The sequence below is a fragment of the Passer domesticus genome, chromosome 23 (genome assembly GCF_036417665.1).
Source record: "Passer domesticus isolate bPasDom1 chromosome 23, bPasDom1.hap1, whole genome shotgun sequence".
NCBI lineage: Eukaryota > Metazoa > Chordata > Aves > Passeriformes > Passeridae > Passer > Passer domesticus.
The window spans coordinates 1,522,365-1,546,974 of record NC_087496.1 but is presented as its reverse complement, the minus strand read 5'-3'; the positions used below and the strand labels follow the sequence as shown (position 1 = coordinate 1,546,974).

Here is a 24,610-nt window from a genome sequence, read left to right as displayed (position 1 = left end):
ACTGATTATATGGGTGATACAAGAATTTATACACCCACACCTATGTAATCCTAGCTTATAACTCTATATAAATTACACATTTTTATTGTATATTAAGCTAAACTTATACTTTATAAAGAAAATATATTTATTAAACATGAATATAGAGTTATTTAGAAACGTAGCATGGTTTAGATTGGGAACAAAGCTTTAATAAATGATCCTAGGATATAATTTTCCTTTTATTTTACACACACCTATTTTATACATATTTATTTGTGTGTATATATATGTACACACCATATTTATTATGTGCATCTTGTGTATATTTTATATATATATTTACCATGGACACACACACGTATACATATATACCATACAATAAATACATTGCATTTAAATGTTTTTCTCCCTAGCAGAGGACAATACCATGCACGTACCTATAAATAAATGCAGGATGTTTGAATTTTTTATCATTGTTACCATTTCCCTGTGGGGGAATAGATTTCCTTGATGGCAAATCAATATTTAAAAGCCAAATGCTTGCTCGGAACCATTTAAAGGAAAGCTATGAAGCTGCCTTGGGAATATTTCATGGGTTAGGATGGGCTTTTTTTCCCAGTTTGGGGAAAATGTTGGGTTTTAGCACAAGTTCTGTGCAGCCTGAGGTGTCAGCCCAGAGCTTATCTGACCTCCAACATTCAGCAGTTCTTTGGACAAATGGATAGAAATGCCATTTCTCCGAGTAGAGATCTGATTTCTCTGAATATAGGTCTGACTTACTGAAATATGGATCAGATTTCCCTAAACATGGATCTGATTTTCCTAAAAAACTATCAAATCCCTGCCCAACCTGTCCCAGGATCACACTTCAACCTTTATTACACACAAACCACCCATCAGCTGCAAACAGAGCAGAGCTGCCTCGGGACAGGGAGCACTGGAGTGGTCCCAAAACTCCAGAAACCCATGGGAACCTTTCCCAGGTGCTGCTGGTCCCACTGGTGCCAGGTGAAGGGCAGCAGGGGGAGCAGGCAGCAGGACAATGCTTCCCCTGACACTCCTCCCAACACCAGCACAGGAAATCCCACGCAGGATCCCACTGCCAGGGGAGGTCTGCAGGCTCCAGAGGGTCAGAGAAGCTCTGGGTAAACACTTGGAATTCAGGACTGCCCTGAACTACCTCAAACCTTGGATCCTCAGGAGATGGCACCGAGCTTGTCAGGGCTGGAGAAATCACAGCAACCTGAGAGAAAACTGCTGGGGTAGGAAACCAGCCCCCTGTCTTTTATAGAGGCATGGAAAGGTTTGGGTTGGGAGGGACCTTAAAGACTGCCACGGCAGGGACACCTTCCACCATCTCAGGTGGCTCCAAGCCCCATCCAGCCTCGCCTTGGACACTCCCTGGGATCCAGGGGCAGCCACAGCTGCTCTGGGCACCCTGTGCCAGGGCCTGCCCACCCTCACAGGGAGGAATTTCTTACTAAAATCTCATCTGTGCCCACCCTCATTCAGTGCAAGGCCGTTCCCCTTGTCCTGTCCATTCCTTACCATCATTCCAGGCCGAGCCAAAGCATAAGGAGCTGCATTGCCGATGGTTGTGTCCATATAATAACTCATCATCTTGGAGATGCCTGCAGGAATGGAGAGGGGCATTAGATTCCACGCCATAAAAACTGACAGCACCAGCTAAATCCGTGCTTTCCCCAGCTGTATAAAGCTTGGAGCAGACTATCACCTGAACGAGTTTAGACTGGAAAAGTTAAGAGGAAAAATACCTGGATTAATAGGAAATATTGTGATTAGAGGGGTTGTTTCAACAATGAGCACCCAGATGCAGGAGTGTAACCAGGGGAGAGCCTGACAATGGGGAATGAATGATCACCTGCAAGCTGGGGGAGCTGCTCTGAGGGAAGATGAGATCATATTTCCTTCGCTGGAGAATTGGTGGGAAATTGTTGCCAATTTTTTTTTCTTTTGAGAGAGGAAAAAAAAAAAAAAAGGCAGTTTGTTGAGATCAACACCTTTCCTGTGAAAGCTTTGTCAGGCCCAGTCTGTCTCACAAAGAACTTTGCTGCTTTCAGGACATGTCCTCTGGTTGTGCACATGAGCTTGGGTTTCCCTCGCTGAATCGCTGCCTTGCAGCCCCACATGGCATTCCTCACCCGGGATTCTCCCTCCTGAGCAAGTCCTCCTGCCAGAGGTGCTCATTAACTGGGATTTTTCATCATCACTGAACCCATTTGTGTGGCTGAGGAGCTGCAATGTGGCTCTGTTATCAGAGCTGTGGAGGTTTCTCCCTCTCTCCCTGCAATGCCAATGGAAACACAGGGCCGAGGGCAAGGTCTGAGTGTTGGGGATGTGACTCCAAGGTGCTGGGAGGACAGAGAGAAGGGGAATGGCCTGGGCTGGGCAGGGCTGGCTCAGGCAGGATGGGACCTGGAGCTGTGGGAATGGCTGTTCCCAGCCTGGTGGTGCAGAGGAGCTGCTCTAACCTCCCTGAGGACACAGCCCCAGTTCCTGGGGAGCCCCTCTGCACTCCTGGGGAGCCCCTCTGCACTCCTGCAGAGTCCTGGGCTGTGGCCACTGCAGCTGCAAACATCTGGCTGAGTTATTTTACAACAAAATCCCAGAACCATCTGGTCCAACCCTTAACCTGGCACTGCCAGGTTATCCCAAGTGCCACTTTACAAATGTTTGGAACACTTCCAGGGAAGAGGACTGCACCATGCCCTGGGCAGCTGTGCCAGTGCTTGGCAAAGCTTTGAGTGAAGAAATTTTCCTGATATCCAACCTAAACCTCCCCTGGTGCTACCTGAGGCTGCTTCCTTTACTCCTATCACTTGTTTCCTGGGAGAGCAGGGAACTCCCCCTGGATGCCCCCTCCTTGCAGGGAGTTCTACAGAGCCAGAATTCACAGAATCACAAGATTGGAAGAGACCTTAAAGATCATCGAGTCCAACCCATGCCCTGACACCTCAACTAAACCATGGCACCAAGTGCCACATCCAGTCTGTTTTTAAAGAGGGCCCCCCGAGCCTCCTTTTCCTCAGGCTGAGCCCCTTTCCCAGCTCCCTCATCCGACTTGTGCTGCACGTGTTTTGTGCTCAGCTCTTCTCAGCAGAACCAGCACAGCCACACCACCTTCAGCCTCCACTTCTACGCTGGACCAGCTCCTGGAGGCCCAGGGACCCTGTCCCAGCCTTCCCTCTGGTCCTTGCCCGGGGGCTTTACTGCACTTCTCCACGCCCGGGGAAGGGCAGAGCTGCTTTGGCTCTCACTCAGCACCTCGGCAAACAGGGACCCCCAGAGCATCTCCCCCGTGCCCTGTGAGTAATGGCCCAACACAAAACACCTGCATGTGCACAGTATTAAATTATCATCATCATTTCCTGCTGGTTATTACTAACTCTGCCTCAAACATCAGCAGAATTTTTTTTTTTTCAAACTTCTCTTTTTTAATTCACAAGACTGAAAACTACCCCTGCGTGGTGGAAGAACAACCAACCTGTTTCTCTTTGTGCTGTACCCAAAACCACACCGAGTGCGAGTTAGTGTGGCTGAGAAGCCTTAACTAATCTGAGCATCTGTGCACGCCCTGCCAGCCCGCCCTAACGAGGCGTTAAAACGCCTTGGCTTCGATCTGCCTGCAGCTGGGGCGGCTGCAGCTGGGCCAGGCAAAGTGCGTGCAGCCCATTGCTGGGCGAGCACAGAACGCTGGGGGTCCAAGGGACCTTAGAGCTCACCCCGTGCCGCGGGCAGGGACACCTTCCACAAGACCAGGCTGCTTTAACCCCTGTCCAGCCTGGCCTTGAGCACGTCCAGGGGGGAGCATCCCTGGCATGAAGGGCATCCCCTAACGCAGGGCAAGGTGCTCCATCACACACCTGACCCCGACCTTCAGCGCATGGAAACCATCTCAGGTAAACATGGGCTGGCCTTGCTCTAAAGCAAAGGTTGATGCTGCCAAACAAAGCAAGACAGACAGGGTGGAGCCAGCCAGAGCGAGCCGGGCTGTTCACCTGCCGGTGACACCCACGTGTGCGAGGCTGAGGGCTCCCAGCCCCAGCGGCAAACAGCAGCCCCTGCTCTCTGCTTTGCAGCTCGTGCAGCAGCAGCTGGGGCTGCTTTGGGGTTTTCTCCCCTTTGTGGAGGCACCTTGCTCGCAGCAGCTCTCGAGAGCGCGTTCATGCCTCGCTGCCTGTCCTTTGCATCTTTCTCAGGCTGAACCTTCCAGCAAGGCACTGCTCGCTGCTGCTCGAGGCTGTGCGCTGAGCTCAGCAGCACCAAACCCACCCTGACACCCAGGACAGGCTTCACACAACAAGGAATAGCAATAGGATTCAACCAGAGCTGCAGAGCAGCCCCAGCAGCTCCCTCACCAGCCTGCAAGAGGTGAATTAGCATCTCTAGACAGCAGCTCCAAGACATTTAGAGTCACTTTGCTTTCTGGTTTCTCTTCCCCTCCAAACTGAGCTGTTAAAAAGCACGAGAGAGGGGCAGGAATATAACACAAAACTCAGTAACAATTTGCATGCCCATCTCTGTGGGTTCAAGAGAAGTCCTGGTTAAACACAAATTAAACCAGTTCCCCAATGTGATGCAGGTTTTGTGGGTAACAGTGGTTAAAGGGCACAGAAACACAGGCTGCAGGCTCTGAAAAGGGCCTAGAATCATGGAATCCCCGAAGAAGGAACCCCAGAAAGGACATTCCAAGCTCCCGCTATGGATGGTAGGTGACATACCCTGCTGGAAAAGGCAGATGAGCAGATCCTGGGCATGGAATAATTGTGCTCTGGAAAAGCAAGTGTGGAAAAGGAGACAGGGACAGCACAGAGGGAGCTCTGCTGTGCTTTGTCCAGGCTAATTTTAACAGAACTTCCACCACTTCCCAGAGGAAACTACTTCACAGCCCAAAACATCTCTCACTGTCAGCAAGTTTCCCTGATGGCTGAGTGATATTTTGCTTCTCTTCAGCTTCCTCTAATAAGAGCCCAAAGAGTTTCTCTCCTCCCCTGGATGCTGTCAGGGAGCTCAGCTGAGCTCCATTCCAGGCTGGAGCTCTCCGGGCAGGTAATTTGGCTGGTACTGAGGAAATCACTGCAGATTTACATCAAGATAATTCAGAGCCACAGCTTGCTGAGAGGTGCTAGTAAATAGAGGGGAATCTGAACCATTTGGTAAAATCCTTAATGATTTAACAGCTTGACTTCAGCCTTATTGTTTGCTCTTTTTATTCCTGTCCTATTGTGAAAACACGTGTGGGAGAACCAGCATTTATTTTGGGACTTGATCGAGTACCAGCCAAAGCTATTACACTCTTGGGTCATTTCTAAACTAAATTAAAATTTTAATTTCATTTCAACAGCCATCCCTCCTCTTTTACAAGGTTGGGTTTTTTTAAATTTTAAGTGAATTACTGAGCTTGGTTTAAAAAGGGAAAAGCTATTTGTGCTCATGATTAACACACACTCCCCTGTAGAAGCTGGGAAGGAGTTAAAAATGAATGTTAGACTAAAGTGAGCTTTGTCTGTTGGATATATGAAGACACTTCACACTATTTTCCTGTTTGTTGTTCAGTTTAATGTTTGTTCAAGGATAGGCAGAGGGAAGTGGAGCAATGCCACAGTGACTTCTCCATGGCAGACTCAAGTCCCATCTCTGTTTCCCAGTTCAGTGCTCCATCCATGGCTCTGCTGCAAAGTCCTGAGGCTCAGACTGTTCCCCAGTCTGAGCTGCAGCACCACGCTCAGCTCTGTCCCACACCCCTCAGCCCCAGCTGGGCACCAGGGAAGGTGGCACTCAGGGTGGCACACCTGGGACAGCCACCAAACACTGCTCGAGTTCTTTCCTCCATCCCAATAAACCGAGAAAATTCCTTTTCCACAGGGTCTGACGAGAAGCCAGGAGGACGGGGCAGCATCAGCCGCCCCACCAAAATATTTCTGTCTGGAAGAAGGTGAATCAAGGCTTTCAGAAGATACAGCAGCCCCTGGCACACCCCCGCCCTCCCCGGGCTGCCGGGCTGACCCAGAGCTGCTCAGTGATAACCATTTTTGCATCCAGCAATGATTTACCATCTTTGAGAGGGTGGGGCAAAGAGCCGGTGGAAATGACATCCTTCCGCCAGGCTTTAACCCTTGGGAGCCGGGCACTTTCCAGGCCGCCTGCCAGCCCCGTTCCCAGGGGAAGAAGGGTTGTTGATGTGTTGGCATCTTAGAAACCTCCTCCCATTCATCAGCCCCCGGGACCGCCTCGCACAAAAGGAGCATCCCTCAGGCTGGAGCAGCGGACAGGAGAGTGCTTTCTACACTTACAGCCATGGTTTGAACAGGTTGGCCGCGCTAAATCCCACATTTCCTATGATTTTATAACTTTAGAGCGTTCGCACCCGGTTTCCTGCGGGGCAGGCGGGGCAGCAGGAGGTGCTGAACAACAGAGCAGCACTGGCCTTTCTGCAGCCGCTGGAAACACCCCGGGAGGGTGACCGGCCGGGGGAAGGTCACCGGGGGAAGGTGAGGGCCAGGCCGAGGGTGCGAGCCCCGGGCCGCTGTCCGGAGCTGACTGCCGGGGCTCAGCGCTCTGGGGCCGCCTGGCAGCGCATCCCCGGCCGCTCCAGCGCAGGGCTCCTCCCTCCCTGTCAGGTCTGAGCAGGTACAAGGGCATCTCGGGAGCCTTCCCCTTTGGCTGGACAAGCTCTGCCTGGGGTGGGCGACAGCGGCCGTGGGAGAGTGCCGGGGGGGTTAAAGTCTGGGCCAGTCTCACAAACCCCTGGCTCTCCGTGCTTGGAGTAAACTGCTTTTTCTCTACATTTCCCCTGCTCTCTGCTCATCCATCGATTACTCGGCTGCTAATTAAGCTAATGCCCCCATCAGCAGCCCCAGCAGATGTACAGTGAGCTGACAGCACGGGTCAGGCAGGAGAGGGTTTAGGTGGGATGCCAGAGCTGTTGCCATTAAATCACCCTGCTCTGCCCCAGCTCACAGCAGCCACTGGCAACTGCAGGAGGATGTGAAGGGAGGGTTAATTAGGTCAGTTGTTGTTTCACTCACGAATTTGCCTCCGTGAAGCAGTAGACTCACGGCACAATGCCACGGGCCAGGCCCTCAGCTGGGGCAGAGCACAAGGGGAATGAAGGGGATCAGTGTTCCCCTGCTCAGACAGGGATCCCTGCCCTCTCACACCTTCCCCTTCTCACAGAGCCCAGCTGGGAGTCCCCCAGGATCCCTGTGCGACCTCCAGCAGGACACCTGGAGCAGCCTGCCCCAACCTGCTCTGAAATTCCCACCAAACCCTGCTCTTCCACAGGGCCCCAAACCACTGGGGAACGTGGGGTTACCTTCTGCTTCTTTGTCCCTCAGCTTGCCAGATGGGAAAGAGGTTTGTGGTCTGGAGGAGCACATGGTCCCTCCCCCAAAGCTCAGTGTTGAACCTGAGGACAAGGGACACACACACAAGCACCTCGGGCTTTCACACACCCCCAGACCCTGGGCAAGCTGAAAATACCCCAAAAAAACAGGCCTGCCAGAGCTTTATTTACACGGCAGGCAGGGGAAAGCTGAACAGCCAGAGGAGCAGGAGGCAGCAGGAAGGGGCTGCAGCAGCACAGCAGCCTGGCCCAGCCCGCAGCCCTGCTGGCAGTGCTGGAGGGAAGCTGAGGTGCCTCTAACACCCAGTGAGGGGCCACAGGCACAGCAGTGATTTGCACACTAACGGGAAGGGGAAGGCCTTGGCTGGGCTCCTCAGGGACTCACAATTCCCACTGCCTGGGCCGGGGGGCAGGATTCTGCTCTTCCCAAGGAATGGCAGCACATCCCTGCAGCTGTCACACTCCAGCTTCTCCCAAAGGCAAATGCTGGCACCTGTGGCTCTCTGGGCCCTTTAGGGGACAGCATCACTGTGGAAAACACCTGGAGGGGTCATAGCAAATCCCATAGCAAATCCTTCCAATCATCCCTGCAAAACAGGAATCAGCCCCAGGTCTGTCTGTCCCACCCTGGGCACTTTGGATCTCCTCCCCCTCACAGCAAAACCAAACCAAATTACACCAAAACCAAATTACAACTCAGAACAGCAAAGGAACTGCAAATTTAATTCACTGTACTAATGCTAGTGCATAGCTTCCACCTCTATGAGGAAAGTAATAATGTTCTCCTAAATCTTCATCTCCAATATTTATGTACCAAATATATATATACATATATATATATATATATATATTAATTTTTAAAGTGAAGCATCATCTGAGACATTTACAGAAGATCCTGCAGTAGCAAATACACAAATCAGTTACTGGGTGAAACTGGAAAATGGAGAGAGGAAAAGTAAATCACCACAAGCCAAATCTGAGGTGTCCTGAAATTGTCCACAGGTACCTCCGACCCCCGAAAGAGTTCAAAGAGCCTCTCCCCCCACCACTTACGGCTCAGCTGAAGGACCCGGGGAAAAGCTTTATATCCTCCACGGCTTCCCACACTTGTGTCCGCTCTCCTCCCAGCTACCTGGTGCTCTCCGCGCTGGAGCCGGGGAGGATGGAAATACCATAGTGTTCGAGGCAGGGCTGCTATTCAAAGGGAGGGGGAGTGGTCAGCCCCGCACCCCGGGCGCTGCGAACGCCGCCAGCCAGGAAAGAGCCACCTCTGGCCGCTGTCACGGCGCTGGGGAAAAAAAACAGCCGCTGCTCGGAGCTGGGCATGGCTACAGCCCCCGCAGCCCCGCCGTGGGGTGGCCTTTGGCTTCCGAGCCCTGTAAATGCTCCCGGGGCTCCAGCCTGTCCTCCGAGCGCTGCTGCAGCCCCCGCTCCCGTGAGCCGGATTTATTCCTGCCCCGGGAGCGAGCCAAGGCTGGCAGAGCACGGCCGGGTGAGGCTGCTGCAGCCCTGACCCCGAACCAGCCCAGAGCTGCCCGAGGTGCCCCATGGCAGAAATCCTTCCCCTGAAGGGCCCTGGCACCGCGGCTGTCCCTGCTCCGGGCGGGTCCCGGGCTCTGCTCCGCTTCCTGCCTCACCCCCAGCCCTGGAAGGATCCAGCCTGCTGCCCGTCCTGCCAGCTCTCTGGAACCAAAAACGTGCCCTGCTGGCCGCTGCTTGCTTTCAAACCCCTGGAGGCTGAGGGAAGCTTTCAAACCCCTGGAGGCTGAGGGAAGCTTTCAAACCCTAAAGGCTGAGGGAAGCTTTCAAACCCTAAAGGCTGAGGGAAGCTTACAAACCCCTGGAGGCTGAGGGAAGCCTCCCTCCGTGAGGAATTGCAGGGGGAATTTGCTCACTGGCCCAGCTCTGGCAGGGCTGGATGGTCCCGGCCCGCATCTCCCCAGAGCCCAGTCCCAAGGCAGGTGCTCAGGGTGTCCGGGGTCTCTCCGGGCAGGAGAAGGGCAGGAGAGCACATTCCCGGCTGGCCAGGACCAGCAGAGGGACAGAAACACCGCGTGCAGGGATCTCAGTCCTTTAACGCCCCTGGGAATTATCCAGAGGCTCTGGAACAGCAGGATCTGGGGTGGCCTTTGCCGCACACCCCTGTCTTCCTCTTCACAGCGTGGCCAGGGAGCTCCAAACTCCAGTGACCCCCAAATCCCTGGCGCAGGAGGATGTCCCCATCCCGCCTCTCCCTGTCTCGCTGTCCGGGCAGCAGAGCCGCCTTTTCCTCCAGGAGAGGGCTCCAGGCTGGAAATCCTGCCCGGATCCAGCACGGATCCCATCCCGCTGTGTGTTCCCCATGAGCAGCCCTGGAGCAGCCCCTGCCAGGGGCAAAGCCCAGGCCCCGAGGGTTCCGTGTGTGCTGCTCCAGGACCAAATGGGGAGCAGCTGCTGGGATTTCCCTGGAGATCCTAATAGCGAAGTGTGACAGAAGAGCAGCAAAGAGCCCCCAGCCCCAGGGGGCTCAGCCCTCACTGCCCCCCTGCACTGACCCCGGGAGGTTCTGCTGGCAGAGCATCTGCAGGAGGGGGTGGTTTCCAGGGAATTAGCAGCATCCTCACAAAAAAACCCCCAAGCAGCCAAGCATCTGAGTGCTGTCACTGCTGAAGGGTCGGTGTGTGGGGAGAGGAATAACTCCTGAAGACTCCTGCCCCAGCACAACCCTGGCTATTTTGAGTACTCTCAGCACAGTGGGCATTTGCAAAGGACAAACCAAAGCTGTGTTTGCTCCCATGTGGGTAATTTCTGCCTGCACAGGGCTCCTATAGCATCTCCTGCTGCCAAATGTTCCCCAGAGAAATCAGATGTTCTGAACAAGTGTTCACAGGATGAAAGTCCCTCCTGTCCCCCTCTCCCAGACCAGCAGATTGCTAAAATGCACATTATGACAAATAGCAAAAAACCCCATTATTTATGCACATAAAACTATTCCCAGGTCCTTCAGGAGCTGCCAAATGACGAATGAATCTCTCCTTTAGCCCTGAATTTAGAAAGACACAACTCCAGGTGGCCCAAATCAGTTACCTGCTGGACCGGCCAGGCACGGCTCCCTCTTGTAGCTGTTTTAACACAGGAAATTATTTACAGGGTTCCATCTCCCCAGGAAGGTTTCCAGCCTCCTGGGCTTTGCTACAAAGGCTCTGTCACATCTGAGCTCCAAAGGAGTGGAATGTGTTCAGCAATCAATTTTTATCTGGGCAACTCTTCCTGGGATAACCCTGCTGGCAGCTGTGAGCAAGATGTCCTTGCCTGAATGCTCTGCTCAGGAGGGTGCTGGGATGCAGAATCCAGACATTAACAGCTCTGTGGAGTGGCTGTGCAGCCAGCTGGGAGGCTGGGATACGGAATCACAGAGTCATGGAATGCTTTGGGTGGGAAGGGACCGTGAAGATCACCAGGTTGCACGTGGTTGCCTGGTTTCAGGGTCACTGCTGTCACATCAGTCACCCAAAGCAGTTGCTTCAGCTCACAACAAAAAGTAGGGTTAAATTTCGGGCAGCTCATGGAATTGATCATAAAGTCATTGCACTTTCCATGGCAGCTGCTTTGGGTTTGCTCCATGCTCATAAAAAATAAAGCGATCCCTTAATGTTTCCCTGCCGCAGTTATTAATGGCTTCACCAAATTGGGGATGTCTTGGGGATGTTTCACAGGTTCTGCACTCATAGGCTGCTTAAATTTGGGGCACTCAGGCTCCTGTTGAAAGGTGCAGCACATTGGTGTCAGCAGAAACAGCCCCTTTCCCAATACCCTGAGAAATCCTCACCGCCACTTGGGGTGGAGCCCAGAGCTGCAGCCCTGGGAGGGAGGCTGCACCTGGAGATGCTCCTGTTTGTCTGCTGGAGCTGAGCAGGGAGTGTGGATCATCTGGGCAGAATTCAGCCCAGTCCTGAGTGTCACCTACCCCAGCTCCACTCCCCTGCAGCCCCAGGTTCCTCTCCAGGGACAGATCCCTGTGCTCCTGCTTGTGGATCATAAAGCAGTAAAAGGGAGAAGCTTCCAGAGCCCTTCATGGATCACCATTTCCATCTTACTCTGGGAAAACAGAGAAGGAACCAACAAAATTATCCTGAGCACGTGAATCTCTGCTTTTGGTGTTATCCCAGGGCAGAGAGAAATGAGGATTCCTGAGATGGAGGACAGTGTTTGCCTTGGGAGAAGGTGACACAGCTGGGTGAGGAGCTGCCTGTGCCTGGAAATCCATGGCAGCTTTGCCCAGGGAGATGTTCCCTCTGCCCCTGCTCAGACCCCAGGCGTGACTCACAGCCTGTGCCCAGATGTTCCCAGAGCTGGGCACATCTGGGACCCAGGTGCTTACTCCCTCTGGAGCTGCCTGGCCTCAAAAGCCAGCAGGGACAGAGCTCATCGCTCTGGATCAACCCCCATGAATTCCCTCCTGTATGGAGCCCAAGGATGCTGAATGTCCAAGCTAAGGGGAAATTTCTGCCCTCCCAAGCAGGAGAAGGAGCTTTTTCTACCCTTGGATCAGACAGGAGAAGGAGCTTTTTTTACCCTTGGATCAGACAGGAGAAGGAGCTTTTTCTACCCTTGGATCAGAAAGGAGCTCAGATCTTGCATGACCATTACCTTGGATGTGCAGGTGCAGGATATGCACTAAAACAGAAAAATTTGGGGTGCACAGGAGTATCCTGAATGCTTAAATTGCCCCAAAATTGACTTTTGTGACGCTCCTTTAGGCTGGGACCTTCTGCACATGGATCTCCTCCACATCAACCAAGATAATTGGGATGAGCTGGCTCATCCATGGCTTAATCCCACTTCTCTAAGGGAGATCAGCTGTGTATAAAAATGGGCTTTAAACAGGGAACATCTGAAAGTGTCAGGACTGGGTGAGAAATGACATAGGGAAGAATTCCTTTTTCATCTCTATCCACGTGGATAAAAAGACATGGAAGTGTATGGAGGTGAGAAAACCCAAAATCACACCAATAACAACATTTTCTTCCCTGTGAGGGTGGGCAGGCCCTGGCACAGGGTGCCCAGAGCAGCTGTGGCTGCCCCTGGATCCCTGGCAGTGCCCAAGGCCAGGTTGGACACTGGGGCTTGGAGCCCCCTGGGACAGTGGAAGGTGTCCCTGCCATGGCAGGGGTGGCACTGGATGGGCCTTAAGCTCCCTTCCAATCCATTCTGGCATTCTGAGATTTGGTCACGTTTTCACTCTGGAAGAGGAAGTGAGAAGTTTCCACTCAGCTCTAACTCTGCTGTTAAGCAACATCTCCAGGGAAGTTCCAACCAGAACATCTCCAGCCTGAGCCCTTGAGATGCAAACTTGTGGATTTTGTGTAGTTGGCACAAAACCCAATCCCTTTTCTAGAGGCCAATGTGAACATTTCCATTGCAAACTCCTTGTGCAGGTGCCTGCCCACTCACACCATTAATAAAGTCCTGAAAGCTGCAAGAACAAGGTAAATTAATTCTCATTTCTGTCAACATTAACTGGGAAATCAGTCCTTACTCACAAGTTCTCCCATTGCAAGAAGAATTTGGCCTCTTGGTTGGAAGAAGGATCTTTGATTAGTCTGATACACTCAGACAAAAAAACAGCTAGGATCTCATCACACACACCCTCTTCAAAGTGTAAATTAAAATCCTCATCCAGAGTCATTTAATCGAGGACTATAAAGCCAGATTTCAGAAGTGCTCTTTTCCCAGGCAGGCACATAAATAGAGATCAGATTTATAAAAATGCTATCAGCCAACAATTCCTGCTCGAACACATCTGGCCAGATTTCAAAACCAATTCAGCAGCCAGTTAATCACTTGCTCTTTATTATTTAACTTACTATTAGCATTGGGGGTAAAAAAAAACCCCAAGAGATATTTTTACTTTCTTTTATCTGTTAAAATATTCCCTGCATATTGCTGGGTGGAATTCAAAGCCTTGATAAAAATCATGACATTTTTAAAAAGTCAACTGCTTCTCAAGCCCGTGTAAAAATGCAGGGGGTGAATTGAGATCACTTCACTGCTTCCCTTTGCAGCTTCTTGTTCAAAAAATGAGATTAGCACTGCACTGAGAATGCCACATAAAACCCACCCAGAAAATAATCAGCAACTTACGAGGGTTGAGCTGGGATGGGAATGAACAGGAAGCTGGAATTCTCGTTATTGCTGGCGGTTCTCTGAGGACACCAGGGCACATCTCAAAGCTTTGTGTCCCCAGGGCTGGCTGTGCTGGAGGTGGCCCTGCCTGGGCAGCACAGGGTGGTGGCTGCCGTGTCCTGGGTTTGGAATTCTTCCTTCCTGGCAAGCACTGGCTCCAAAAATATTGGGGAACGGTTGAGCAGTGAAAAAGCTCCTAAAGATGGAGCCTCATCTGTCAATGTCATATTTTCTGGAAAAATCCCTTCACCCAGGATTTCTCTCCTGGGAAGCTGAGAAGCCTCAGAGAAAAAGAAAACAATATTATCTCATTTGCTTCTCCTGTGTTTTGCTGCTTTGGAATGTTGTTGGAGATTGTTTACCAACAGGCATTGGTTTCACGTGAATTGTTTTAACTTAGTGACCAATCACTGTCAATCTGTGTCAAGACTCTGGAGAAAGAGTCACGAGTTTTCATTAGTATCTTCTAGCCTTCTGTCTGTATCTTTTCTGTATTCTTTAGTATAGTCTAGTATAGTTTTAGTAGAATAGAATAGAATAGAATAGAATAGAATAGAATAGAATAGAATAGAATAGAATAATAAATTAGCCTTCTAGGAACATGGAGTCAAATTCATCATTTGCTCACCTTCGTTGGGATCTCAGAAAATACAGGACCCATCACTGGAGGGGTTAAACAGAGTGGGTGTGGCACTTGGGGACAAGGTCAGTGGTGGATCCTTGGCAGTGCTTGGATGGTCACAGAGAGTTTTCCAACCCAAATACACCTGTATTCCCTGAGCTAGGGGCTGCAGCAGCATCTGGAGGAGGGGCTGCAAAGGCAGAGCCCAGGGTTTGCACATGGCTCACTCAGGGTGGTCCTGGAGGCCTCGTGGGGTCTGTTCCCCCAGGGCAGGGACACCCAGGAGCAGTGGCCAGCACAGGTCACAGCTGGAGCCCTGAACCAGCTCCTGCTCCCCAGGGGTCATCCCAGGCTCCATCTCCATTTTTCAGGACTCATGGCTTTACTCCAGCCCAGCTCAGCTCATCCTTTGAATGCCTTGGCTCTCCTCCCATAGCTCACAACTCTTCCCACCAGGAATGCCACTGTGTGGGGAGGAGGAGCAGAAAGCACGTGGGTGACGTAGGAATGAAGAGATTCCCTGCGGTGGGTTCCGTGGGGAGCTGATAAACCTGGGAAATTCTCCTTTTCCTGAGGCCTTTTCCCAGTCTCAAAGTGACCTTTGTGTTCTCCATCAGCTGACAGACACAAGGACAGTGAGGTTGGTGCCACGAGCTCAGCAGGGCCAAGGTGGGAGCTGAGCCCTCTGGGGTGCCACCATCCACCCAGCACTGCCAGGGACACGCTCAGCTAAGGAAATGCTATCCTGCTTCTCCCACAGGGCAGGGAAGGTGTGAGATGTTCCCAGTGGAACTGAACCTGGACATTTTTCAATGCTTTATTTGCATATCTAAACCAATGCAAAATGATCTGCACCTTCATAAACACTTCTTGTTCCTGGAGCGAGCAGCAGAGGGAAAAATTCCGGTAGCAGAAAAGTGAGGCTGGGTTCTGTGGAAATGAGTTATTAACATGTCCTTTACCTCTCTGTTTATTTTCCACACGGTTCCAGGTCAAGGAAAGTTTGTCTGTGACAAGGATTAGGCTTTGGGAACAGCTGTGTCTTTTCATATTTAATTCCTGAGCTGCACCGAGGGTGTTTGGACAGATTCTCCTTTGTCTCCTCTGTCCATTGTCAGGGGAGCTCAGGCAGGATAACAGGACACAGGTGACATCCCCAGGGTGTGACATCCCCTCCATGAAGGACACCCAGAGCTCTGGAGGAAGAACGGGGATAAATAAGGCGTGTTCTGGCGGAATCCACGCTGTCCCCGTGGCTGGCTGCTGCTGCAGGGGTTATTTATGGCCGGGCTGGGAATTGCAGGGCTGGGTCCCACATGTGAAGTGAAAGTGGAAGTGTGTGGGTGGGAGGGGAAGCAGCAGCATCCCATTTATCAGCGCTCCCGAGGCCAACAGCTTTCCTGGCTCCAGGCTGACGTCTCCCAGGCAGCACTGCAGAACCCCAAAGGCATGATCCTACCCCAGGGCCCGTCCTCGGGGATGCCGGGGGCAGGCACATCCACCCTGGGGAGGGAAAACCCTTCCCGGTGTCCTACAGCCTGCTCGGGGTGCTTCACTCACCTGCCACTTCCGTGCAGCTGCTAAAAAAAGCAGCAGGGAGTGACCCACTGCCTTCCCCCTTCCAGAGCCAGCCTGGGTCTGCGGGGCTGCAGCCGGGCAGGGGGATGGGCTGGAGGGCTGGAGGGAGGGGTCACGGCGGGGTGAGCTGATGAACAGCAAACAATCCTAATTTATGCAAAAAGCAGTCTGGAAAAAATTACATTCCTGCTTGTCTGCATGTGTAGCATACAGAGATGCTAAAGAAAGGAGCCAAAGATGTGCCCATGAATCAGAGCTTTATCCTGCCAGCCCCCCGGAGCCCAGCCCGTGGGTTTGGGGCAGTTTGCCTTGGTAATTGCCCGGCTCCCCAGCACAGGCTGCACCAACAGTGCCCTGTTGGAATCAAACAGGTCCTTTGGGCCTCAGATTTTCTCTGGTTTTCCACCCTCTTAGACAACAAACAAGCCATTAATGTCTGGAAGCACAGCCTGGGTTCCCACTCCCAGAGCACAGCTCAGATCCCTGCTGGGGATGCCCAGTGCCCTGTTCAATCCCGTGTCCTGTGCCCACCTCCACCTCCCGTGCCAGGGGAGACACTCTGGGCTCACAGCTCTGGAAATAAGATCCCAGTGTGCCTTTTCCCGATGGAAAACTCCCAATAGAGAGCAAGCCCAGACTTTACTTTTGACCCCTTTTGGCTCTCCACTGGGATAAGGACGTGCAGAGGGTCTTGGGACTAAGTTCTGATGTGTATCTTCATTAATAGGAATTTTCTCTGCCCTGAATAACTCTGGTTTATTCTCCTGGTGAGTCATAGACTCATGGAATGGTTTGGGATGGAAAGGACCTTAAATCCCATCCAGTGCCACCCCTGCCATGGCAGGGACACCTCCCACTGTCCAAGGTGGCTCCAAACCCTGGCCTGGGACACTCCCAGGGATGGGGCATTGACAGATTCTCCGGGCAGCCTGATCCATAACTCCAAAGCTTTGCCCATTGTCCCTAGCTGCAGGGTCTCTGCCCAAACCCCTGGGCACATACCCAGAGTGCCAACCTGTGGAAAGCTGCAGGTTTTCCCCAGGTTTGCCCTGGATATTCCCAGGCACAGCAGGCAGCTCCAGCTGGATGCCCTGCAGCAGGAAATGGCAATTTTGGCTCAGGCTGAGAGCGGGTGAGAAGGGGACCCCAGGTCACAGGAAGGGTGATGGAAGGAACCATGGAGCAGCATCCTGGGCTGGCATTGCTGCTCAGAGGCTTGTCCCAGATGATGCCTCAGGTTTGAGCTTTTCTATTTTTCAGATTCTGTGCTGCTTTAGTGTGTGGGTCTGGGCTTCCTATGAGGGGATGATGAGCTCTCTGCACAGAGCAAGGAGACAAAACAATTCCTTCTGTAGCTGGGGACCAAGGACAAATGATCCAAATCTCAGGCCCAGGAGCACAAACACCGTGGGCTGGAGAGAGAAAAACAAGCAGGATGGGACTGCAGGGGCTGCAGCTGGGATTGGACACTGAACTGCTATCTGCACATGGAGCAGAACTGATCACAGGGAGAGACCCCATGACTGGTCTTGCATTTTGGGACCATTTTGAGTTGTGCTGCCCAAGGTGGATCCATTGAGGCCTCTTAATAAATCCCAGCTTCATTCTTTAGCTCCATCCAGTCTCTGCTCTAGGTCAGCCTTCACAGGGCATCACAGATGGGAACCAGCACTCACCAGGCAGTGATAGCACAGCTTAGCTTCCTGCCAGTCCCTTGGGACAGATCCAAGAGTGACTTTGCTCCCTTTTTCCACCTGGATCTGCCCTGTCGAGTGTGCACTGGGGATGGTGGTGCTCATGGGTGGCCAGGAATGGATTTCCCAGGGGGTAATGCCATCCTTGGCCAGCCTCTCCCAGCCTTGCAGGGATTTGCCCCCACAGCCCCAGCTCTGGGTGCAGAGCCCCAGCTCTGGGTGATGCTCCTGGTGAGCAGGAAGAGCACGCCTCACTGGGGACACTGTCCTTGCCCTTGTCCCTGCCCAGAAGGACTCAGCTGGCACTGTCCTGGGCCTTTTAAAGTCAGGAGGAGCCCGGCCTGGGGAAGGTTCATGGGGTGAGCTCTGGCCTGGGGAAGGTTCATGGGGTGAGCTGTGGCATGGGGAGGGTTCATGGGGTGAGCTCTGGCAGTGCTGGCTGAAGCCGTGTCCAGAAATCACTGGGTGCCATTTCCAGCACACCAAGAGGAGCCAGGGCTCCAGCACTGCTCCTTCAGTGCCTGTAAATCTGCCCCCAAGAATTCACCAACCTCAGCTGGAGTTTTATCTCATTTGGCCCCCTGGGCACTGCCATGGGCACAGATAAGCCTTGCAAACAGGATGAGGAATTGTTCTGTTTCAATCCCATCCTGTGGGCTGAGAGGGACCTCGCTGAGGCCCAGCTCAGGCTGGATTCACCTCCTCCCTCAATGGGCTTCATTAGCTCCAGCTTTTCATGGATGCAGCAAATGAGAGAAATAAATACTACAATCAAAGTGCTCAAACCTACGCTTTGCCTATGCCAACACAAACCCTGAATGGGAGGAAGTATTAGGCTAAATTTAGCTCCTCAAGCAAAATCCAAGAGCTTTTATTTTTTCTTTAATTTTTTTTTCTCTAGGTTCATACTGTAAAACATCTGCTGAACAGTTTCCTATAACTGTTTTTGGCTTTTAAATCAAAGAAAGAAGAAACAATGTCCCATTTTTGTAGAGAGAAAAGGAGGAGGGGAATAATAGACCTTCCTCTCAAAGGAGGATGACAATGAGGATAGAAATAGAAAGGGGGGAGCTTTGAAACATCTTGAGTCCAGACAAGGAGTGGGTGGATGACAGGTTCAGGTATCTCTGCTTGCTTTGGCCACTTCCCATTCCAAGAGGGGCCTGGCAGAAGTGCTGACAGCCAGAGGGAAAAGCCACGGGCAGGGCTGGATCTGCCCGGGGGAGGGGGGGCTGGGAAGGGGGTGCAGCGGGGCTGGGGCTGCACAGGGAGGTGGTGGAGGAGGAAAATCAAAGTTATTTAGCATGAAAAAAGAAAGAGGAGTTGTGTTCAGTTGTGCTGGCTTTTCCCCCAGCCCAGGAGAAAATTCCCTGCTCCTTCCAGCATCCCATGGTCCAGCTGAGCTCCTCGGGGTGTCCCACAGCTGCAGCCACCTCCACCCACCTGCAGCATCCCCGACACCGGCGTGGGTGGCCCTGAGCTGCCACATCCGTGCTTGATCCCCTGCCAGTCTCAGGCCATCCCCTGCCTGGAGAAACCCTCTCTTCCCTGCTCTTCCCTGCCTTTCCCTGCTCCATGGAGACACAGAGCCTCTGCCCTGGAGGGATATGCAGCTCCCAGGGGGAATGCGCAGCCCCTGGAGGGATGTGCAGCCCCTGGGGGAAATGTGCAGCCCCTGGAGGGATGTGCAGCTCCCAGGGGGAATGTGCAGCCCCTGGAGGGATGTGCAGCCCCCGGAGGGACGTGCAGCCCCTGGAGGGACGTGCAGCCCCCGGAGGGATGTGCAGCCCCTGGAGGGATGTGCAGCCCCCGGAGGGATGTGCAGCCCCTGGAGGGATGTGCAGCCCCTGGAGGGACGTGCAGCCCACGCTGTCACACCTCGCGGGCTCCTTGGCAGCGGGGGCTGTGCACAGAGGCCTTTCCTGCCAAGTCACAGGATGCGATGACGGCGCGGCTGGGAAAAGCTTCAAACCAGCCCAAACAATCGGAGATTGTCTGCGGAGAGCGGGCTCTAAAATTGGCTCCTTGGATCAGCACCAGGCTCTCCCCGGGGCCTTTGTCGGGAGCGCCGGGCCGGCAGCGCTGACGGAGAAGGAGCTAATCTGGCTAATCTGGCTCATCTCGCTAATCTCGCTTCCCATCTGCGCTCGGGCTGGGTTTAACCCGGCCGTGCCCGTCCCTCCGTGAGCCGCGGGCATCCGGCAGGAGCCCGGCCCGGCCCGCGGAGCCGCGCGGCTCGGGGCAGCAACCCCATTTATTTATGCCCTGAAAAGTTGGTTAGGAGCGTGCCGGCTGGGGATGGGGGGAAGGGTTGTGCTTTTTAAATGGATTTAGCGCCAGTTGGGCTGGATTTGGTCCTTTTAAGTCAATCCCGGTTAGGTGGTGGCAGAGCCCCTCCCGTCCCTTGGGGGTCTCATCACGAGGGGCTGTGCCACAAAGCCGCTGTAGCAGCACCGGGGGCTGGGGCCAGCATGGCAACACATTCCCATCAGCCATGAACCCTTTCCCCACCTTTTGGCCTTGGCTCAGCATCCTCCTGGTCCCAGCAGCCCCGCAGCACTGCAGAGCTGCTCCCGAGGATGTGTCAAACTCGGGCAGTGTGTGTCCCATGGCTCCAACTCAAGCAGTGTGTCCCACGGCTCCGGCAGAGCCCTGCACTGCCCCAGCTGCTCCCAGCCCCACCCAGCAACATCCCTGCAGCATCCCTGCAGCATCCCTGCAGCATGCCTCTGCCAGCCCGGCCCAGACCAGCCAGGGAAACTTAGAAAAAAGAAGCTCAGAAGGAAATCCAGGAGCGGGGAAGAGGCAGGCGAGGGGCTGTGTCAGATCAGCCTGAGCCCCAGGAGGAAATAATTGGAACAGGGCTCTGGCATGTGCTGGGGATGGGATGGGATGGGATGGGATGGGATGGGATGGGATGGGATGGGATGGGATGGGATGGGATGGGATGGGATGGGATGGGATGGGATGGGATGGGATGTGCCAGGATCGTTCCCTGCCAGCCCTCTCTGGGCACTGCAGGCAGGAGCACCCACTCCCCTCTCCCAACCCACAAGAGGGTGAGGGAGGGCAGACCAGAAAATGGCACTTTGGTGTAAAAACCTCTCTGTGGCTGAACTCCTCACTCTCCATGGAAGGGGCTTTGCTTTCCTCAGGAGATTCCTCTCAATCCCACCAAAGCTGGAGAGAAAAGTGTTTCAGGCACTTCCCAAGCAGCCAGAACCGTCCTGCTCTGAATATACCTTCTCCTCCAGGCAAAGGGGTCTCCAAACCCTAAACACTTCCAAGGCCCCTTCACCAACCCTGGCTCTGCAGCAGGGGAACTTTAGGGGATGGGGCAAGTGCCCGGTGCCAGGGGGGCTGTGGTGGGAGCCCAGCACTGGGATAAATCTGTGAAACACATTGCAGCTCCAAAGGGATGTCTGTGGGATGAGAGGGCAGCAGTGGGGGGCAAAATCATTTGTCTTTCCAGGAGAACGAGCTCGGGGCAGTGTGCAGGTGCTGGGGCTCGCACAGGGGGAGGCCAGGGACTCACAGCAATATTGGCAAAAACCACAGGAATTGATGGAGAAACAGGAGAAACGTGGAGAAACATGGAGAAACAGGGCTGGGGGGCAGTGGGGCTCTCCAGGGCCACCCCACCCTGGTGAGAAGCCACACCGAGGGCAGAGGTGCATCCCTCCTTCCCAGGGAACCTGCCCGGGATCCGTGAGAGAGCTGGAATGGGTTTGGATCTGTGCCTGGGCACACAGGCAGGTCTCTGTGCGTTCAGGAGCACCCCAGTGCTGGGACACCCCGGTGCTGGGCTGGGTGGCACGGGGGGTCCCGCGGGTGTCCCGTGCCCCAGGTGCCAGGGAGGCGATGCCAGGAGTGCTCCGGCAAAGCCGAATTCCCGGGCTGCCTTTACATTCCTGCAGGCTGCCTTTGGCAGAGCGCTGATTGCAGGCAAAGCTTTGCAGCTTGGAAACTTGGACGGCTCCGGCTGTTTTCACTCTCCCTCTCTCTCTCTCTCCCAGGCTCTTTCATTCATGCTTCCTCTCTCTTTTCCCCAGTGCATTTCTCACTCACGCTCTCATTCATGCTCGCTCGCTCATTCTCATTTTCCTGGCTGTATTTTTAGCTCCCTCGCCGTTCAGAGGATGTGAACATTATCCCTGAGTCATGACTTTGTGAGGAAGCAGCCAGCCAGGGCTCCCATTACAGCCCGGCAGGGCTCTTATCAGCTGCAGCACAGCCTTGCTGGGGAGGGGGCTTTATCTCTCCGCTCCTCTCCCCTTCCTTTCCCTCCAGCTGCTGCAGCTCCGGCCCCTGTGCGAGCCCACGAGCCTCAATCCCCCCCGGCTGTGTCGTGATGCAGAGCCCGAGGAGCTCAATTAAGATTGGCAGCCAGGAAATGGGAGCAAAGCGTGGGGGCCAAAGAGCATCATCCACCCTCCGCCCTCCATCCTCATCCTCCCTCCTCCATCCCGGCCCTGGGGTGCTGCCGCCGGGATCGCAGCCAGGAGAAGGTGTCTGGCAGGGCTGTGACTCCGAAAGCTGCCGGGTTATTCCCAGCCATGAGGTAATGGCACCTGTGGGCTGCGCGCTGAGCCTGCTCCGCGTTCGCAAACACAAAATCGCCCCCGAGGGTTTCGCTGGCTCGCGGTCAGGTGGAAGCAGCGGCAAAGCTTGCAGCGGCTGTTCCCACCCCGGGATGAGCCGTGGAAATGAAAAACATCCCGCGTAGAAAGGATTGGAGCCACTCGTTCATTCGGGATTCCTTCCCGAGTGGCAGCGACACGCTGCGTGTCCCTTGCAGGGAACAAACGGGGACAGGAGCAGCCTGGCCGGCACAGAGGTGCCCCTGCCTGCCCCCGGAGCCCAGGGGACAGCACGGGTGGTTTCCAGGTGCCCCCGGGTCGCTGCCGGGGCAGGGCGAGGCCGGAGGGCAGATTTCGGTGTCTGACGGAGCCCCGAGCATCACGACAGGGCTGGGCTGGGCACGGCGCTGGGCGGGAGCGCAGCTTCACCTTTCGGTGACATCCCGGCTGTTTTCAGCTCACTTCCTCTGCCTTTCCTCTCTAACCTTTCTGTTATCTCCCTGATACTCCCCCCTCCCTTCTCCACCCCTCTGCTTATTTTAGCTGCTGTCTCTTCCTGCCTGCTCGTGTGGCCGCTGCCCTGCCTGCTCCCTGTCCGTGCCAGAGGAGGGGTCACTGCCCTGCCCTCAGCTCCAGGACAGAGTTTGGCCCCGTTTTCATCCCCATTCTCCCTCCCCAAATGTTGCTTCACCCCCAATCCCTGGGAGCAGAACTTCTTGCTCCCTTTTCCATGCACGCTGCTGGGCACTGGAGTCCCTGCAGCCTTTCCTCTGGCACGGATTTCTCTGGTTTGTGGTTGTCCCTCATCATTTCCCAAAAAAAACCCCTTTCTACAACCCAGACACCTCTTCCTGCTCGTGCTGGCCACACTGATGCTCAGCCTCGGGCTGCTCTTTCCAAGTTTAAACAGATCCTTGTGCTCCTCTGCCCCAGGAGATGCTCCCGGTCCTTCACCCCTGACTGTGCCAGCAGCAGGAGCCAGAGCTCGCTGTATTCCACCCCCAGGGCCATTTGTCCACCCCAGGAAGACAAAAGAGATGCCACTGGAAACTGCCAGGAGAGATGAAAGCTGACATGGGATCAGGAAAGAGCTCAAGAAATTAAAGGAAGAAAAATCCACCCAGGGCTAGAAAGAAACAAGAAAAGAAACAAGCTTTGGGTCAGGAAATCCCAGTGCTGTGGCTCTTGGAGCTCGGAGAGGGTCCCAGGGATGGATCAGGCCCTTTTCTCCTGTTTTATCTCTGGGTCCCAGTAGGAGCCAAGAGTGGAGCTGCTGGTTTGGCTTAGCAGAACCATTTCTCCACACCCCTCTGAGCTGGGGGCCCTCTTCCCTGGGACAGACACAGAGCTCTGGGAAAAAGGGATCTGGGCAGGGAATGTTTCCACCTTGGGCCAAGGCAGGACCCAAGGCAGTGGAGGGGTGCTGATGGTGCTGGGTGTGTCCCTGGGACACCCTGGGGGTACCCGGGGGCAGGGGGGGCCTGCAGGTATTACAAATCAAGGGCGACTCCAACGAGGGGGGAGAGAGTGATGCATCTGATTTTATCATCAGAAGGTTAAATAATTATTTTATTATTCTATATTATATACATTGTATCTAAACTGAATCTGCCTCGCACTCACTTTTGTTTACAACTGTACAGAATTGTACTTTTCATTGATTTTCTCGTGACTGTCTCGTGACAGTCCGACACAGATACAGCTCTTGGCCCTGACAGGCCAAGAGAACAAAACATCTTTACTTTGGGTAAACAATTTTCATACTGTTTTCTATTTTGGTATAACACAGGTATAGCAAACGAGATAAGAATTGTGTTTTCTTTCTTAGATGTTCAGAGAATGTGAAACCCAGAAATATTTTTGGGAAGAATTGTGCCTTGCTTTTTTCTGTGAAGAGAAATGTGGCAACATGCAGGAGCTCGGGGACTTGGCTGGTGGTGTTTGTGCAAGAAATGAGCCCTTTGCAGAGTCAAAACACTCCCACAGTGGAAGCAGGGGCTTCCTGGGCTGAGCCCCGTTGCTAAATAAAAGACAAAAGAAAGAGTAATTAGGTGCCATTAATTGTTGTTAAGAGGATTTTTGCTGGCAGCCAGCACTCCTCTCCAGGGCCACAGCCCCGGCCTCACCCAGAAGGGCTGCAATAACATTCCCTGTGGATTGGGGTTATTTCCAGTGCCCTGAGTGACCCTTTTCTGCCAGCCCCAGTGGCCACCAAACCCCCCCACCCTCCCCATCTCCTCTGGCCGTGCTCACACAGAGGCCAGGGCTGCTCTGGGATGGGGCTGGCAGGAAAGGAGAGGACAGCCCAGCACCACAGCGGGATCTGGCCCGTTCCAGGCTGACCTGGAACAGCAAACCCATGGATGCTCCCAGCGTGGCAGCCCTGGGAATCTCAGCTGCCCTCTTTGTATGGGGATGCTGTGCAAAGGAATGTGGAAATGATTTTCCTGCAAGGAGAGGTTGAAATAATTACGAATGTTCAGCCTGGAGAAGAAAAGGCTCCAGGGAGACCTTTCAGTCCCTTGCAGGGCCTAAAGGGGCTCCAGGAGAGCTGGAGAGGGACTGGGGACAAGGGATGGAGGGACAGGACACAGGGAATGGCTCCCACTGCCAGAGGGCAGGG

General features: G+C 53.8%; 1 protein-coding gene across 2 annotated transcripts in view; it reads right to left on the bottom strand.

Moving 5' to 3' along the window:
• The window catches only part of ETS1 (ETS proto-oncogene 1, transcription factor), a 77,906-nt gene extending 69,358 nt beyond the window's left edge, over positions 1-8,548 (bottom strand). Inside the window, exons 1-2 of one of the 2 annotated variants that reach the window (XM_064397643.1) lie at positions 8,402-8,548; positions 1,531-1,613 (exon numbers count right to left, since the gene is read on the bottom strand). In XM_064397643.1, coding sequence (XP_064253713.1) covers positions 1,531-1,602 — 72 coding nt within the window. In that variant the 5' untranslated portion in view covers positions 1,603-1,613; positions 8,402-8,548. Of the gene's footprint in view, positions 1-1,530; positions 1,614-8,401 lie in introns of those variants that run through there. The other variant, XM_064397646.1, reaches the window with a different exon arrangement.
• Positions 8,549-24,610: the final 16,062 nt, after the last annotated feature.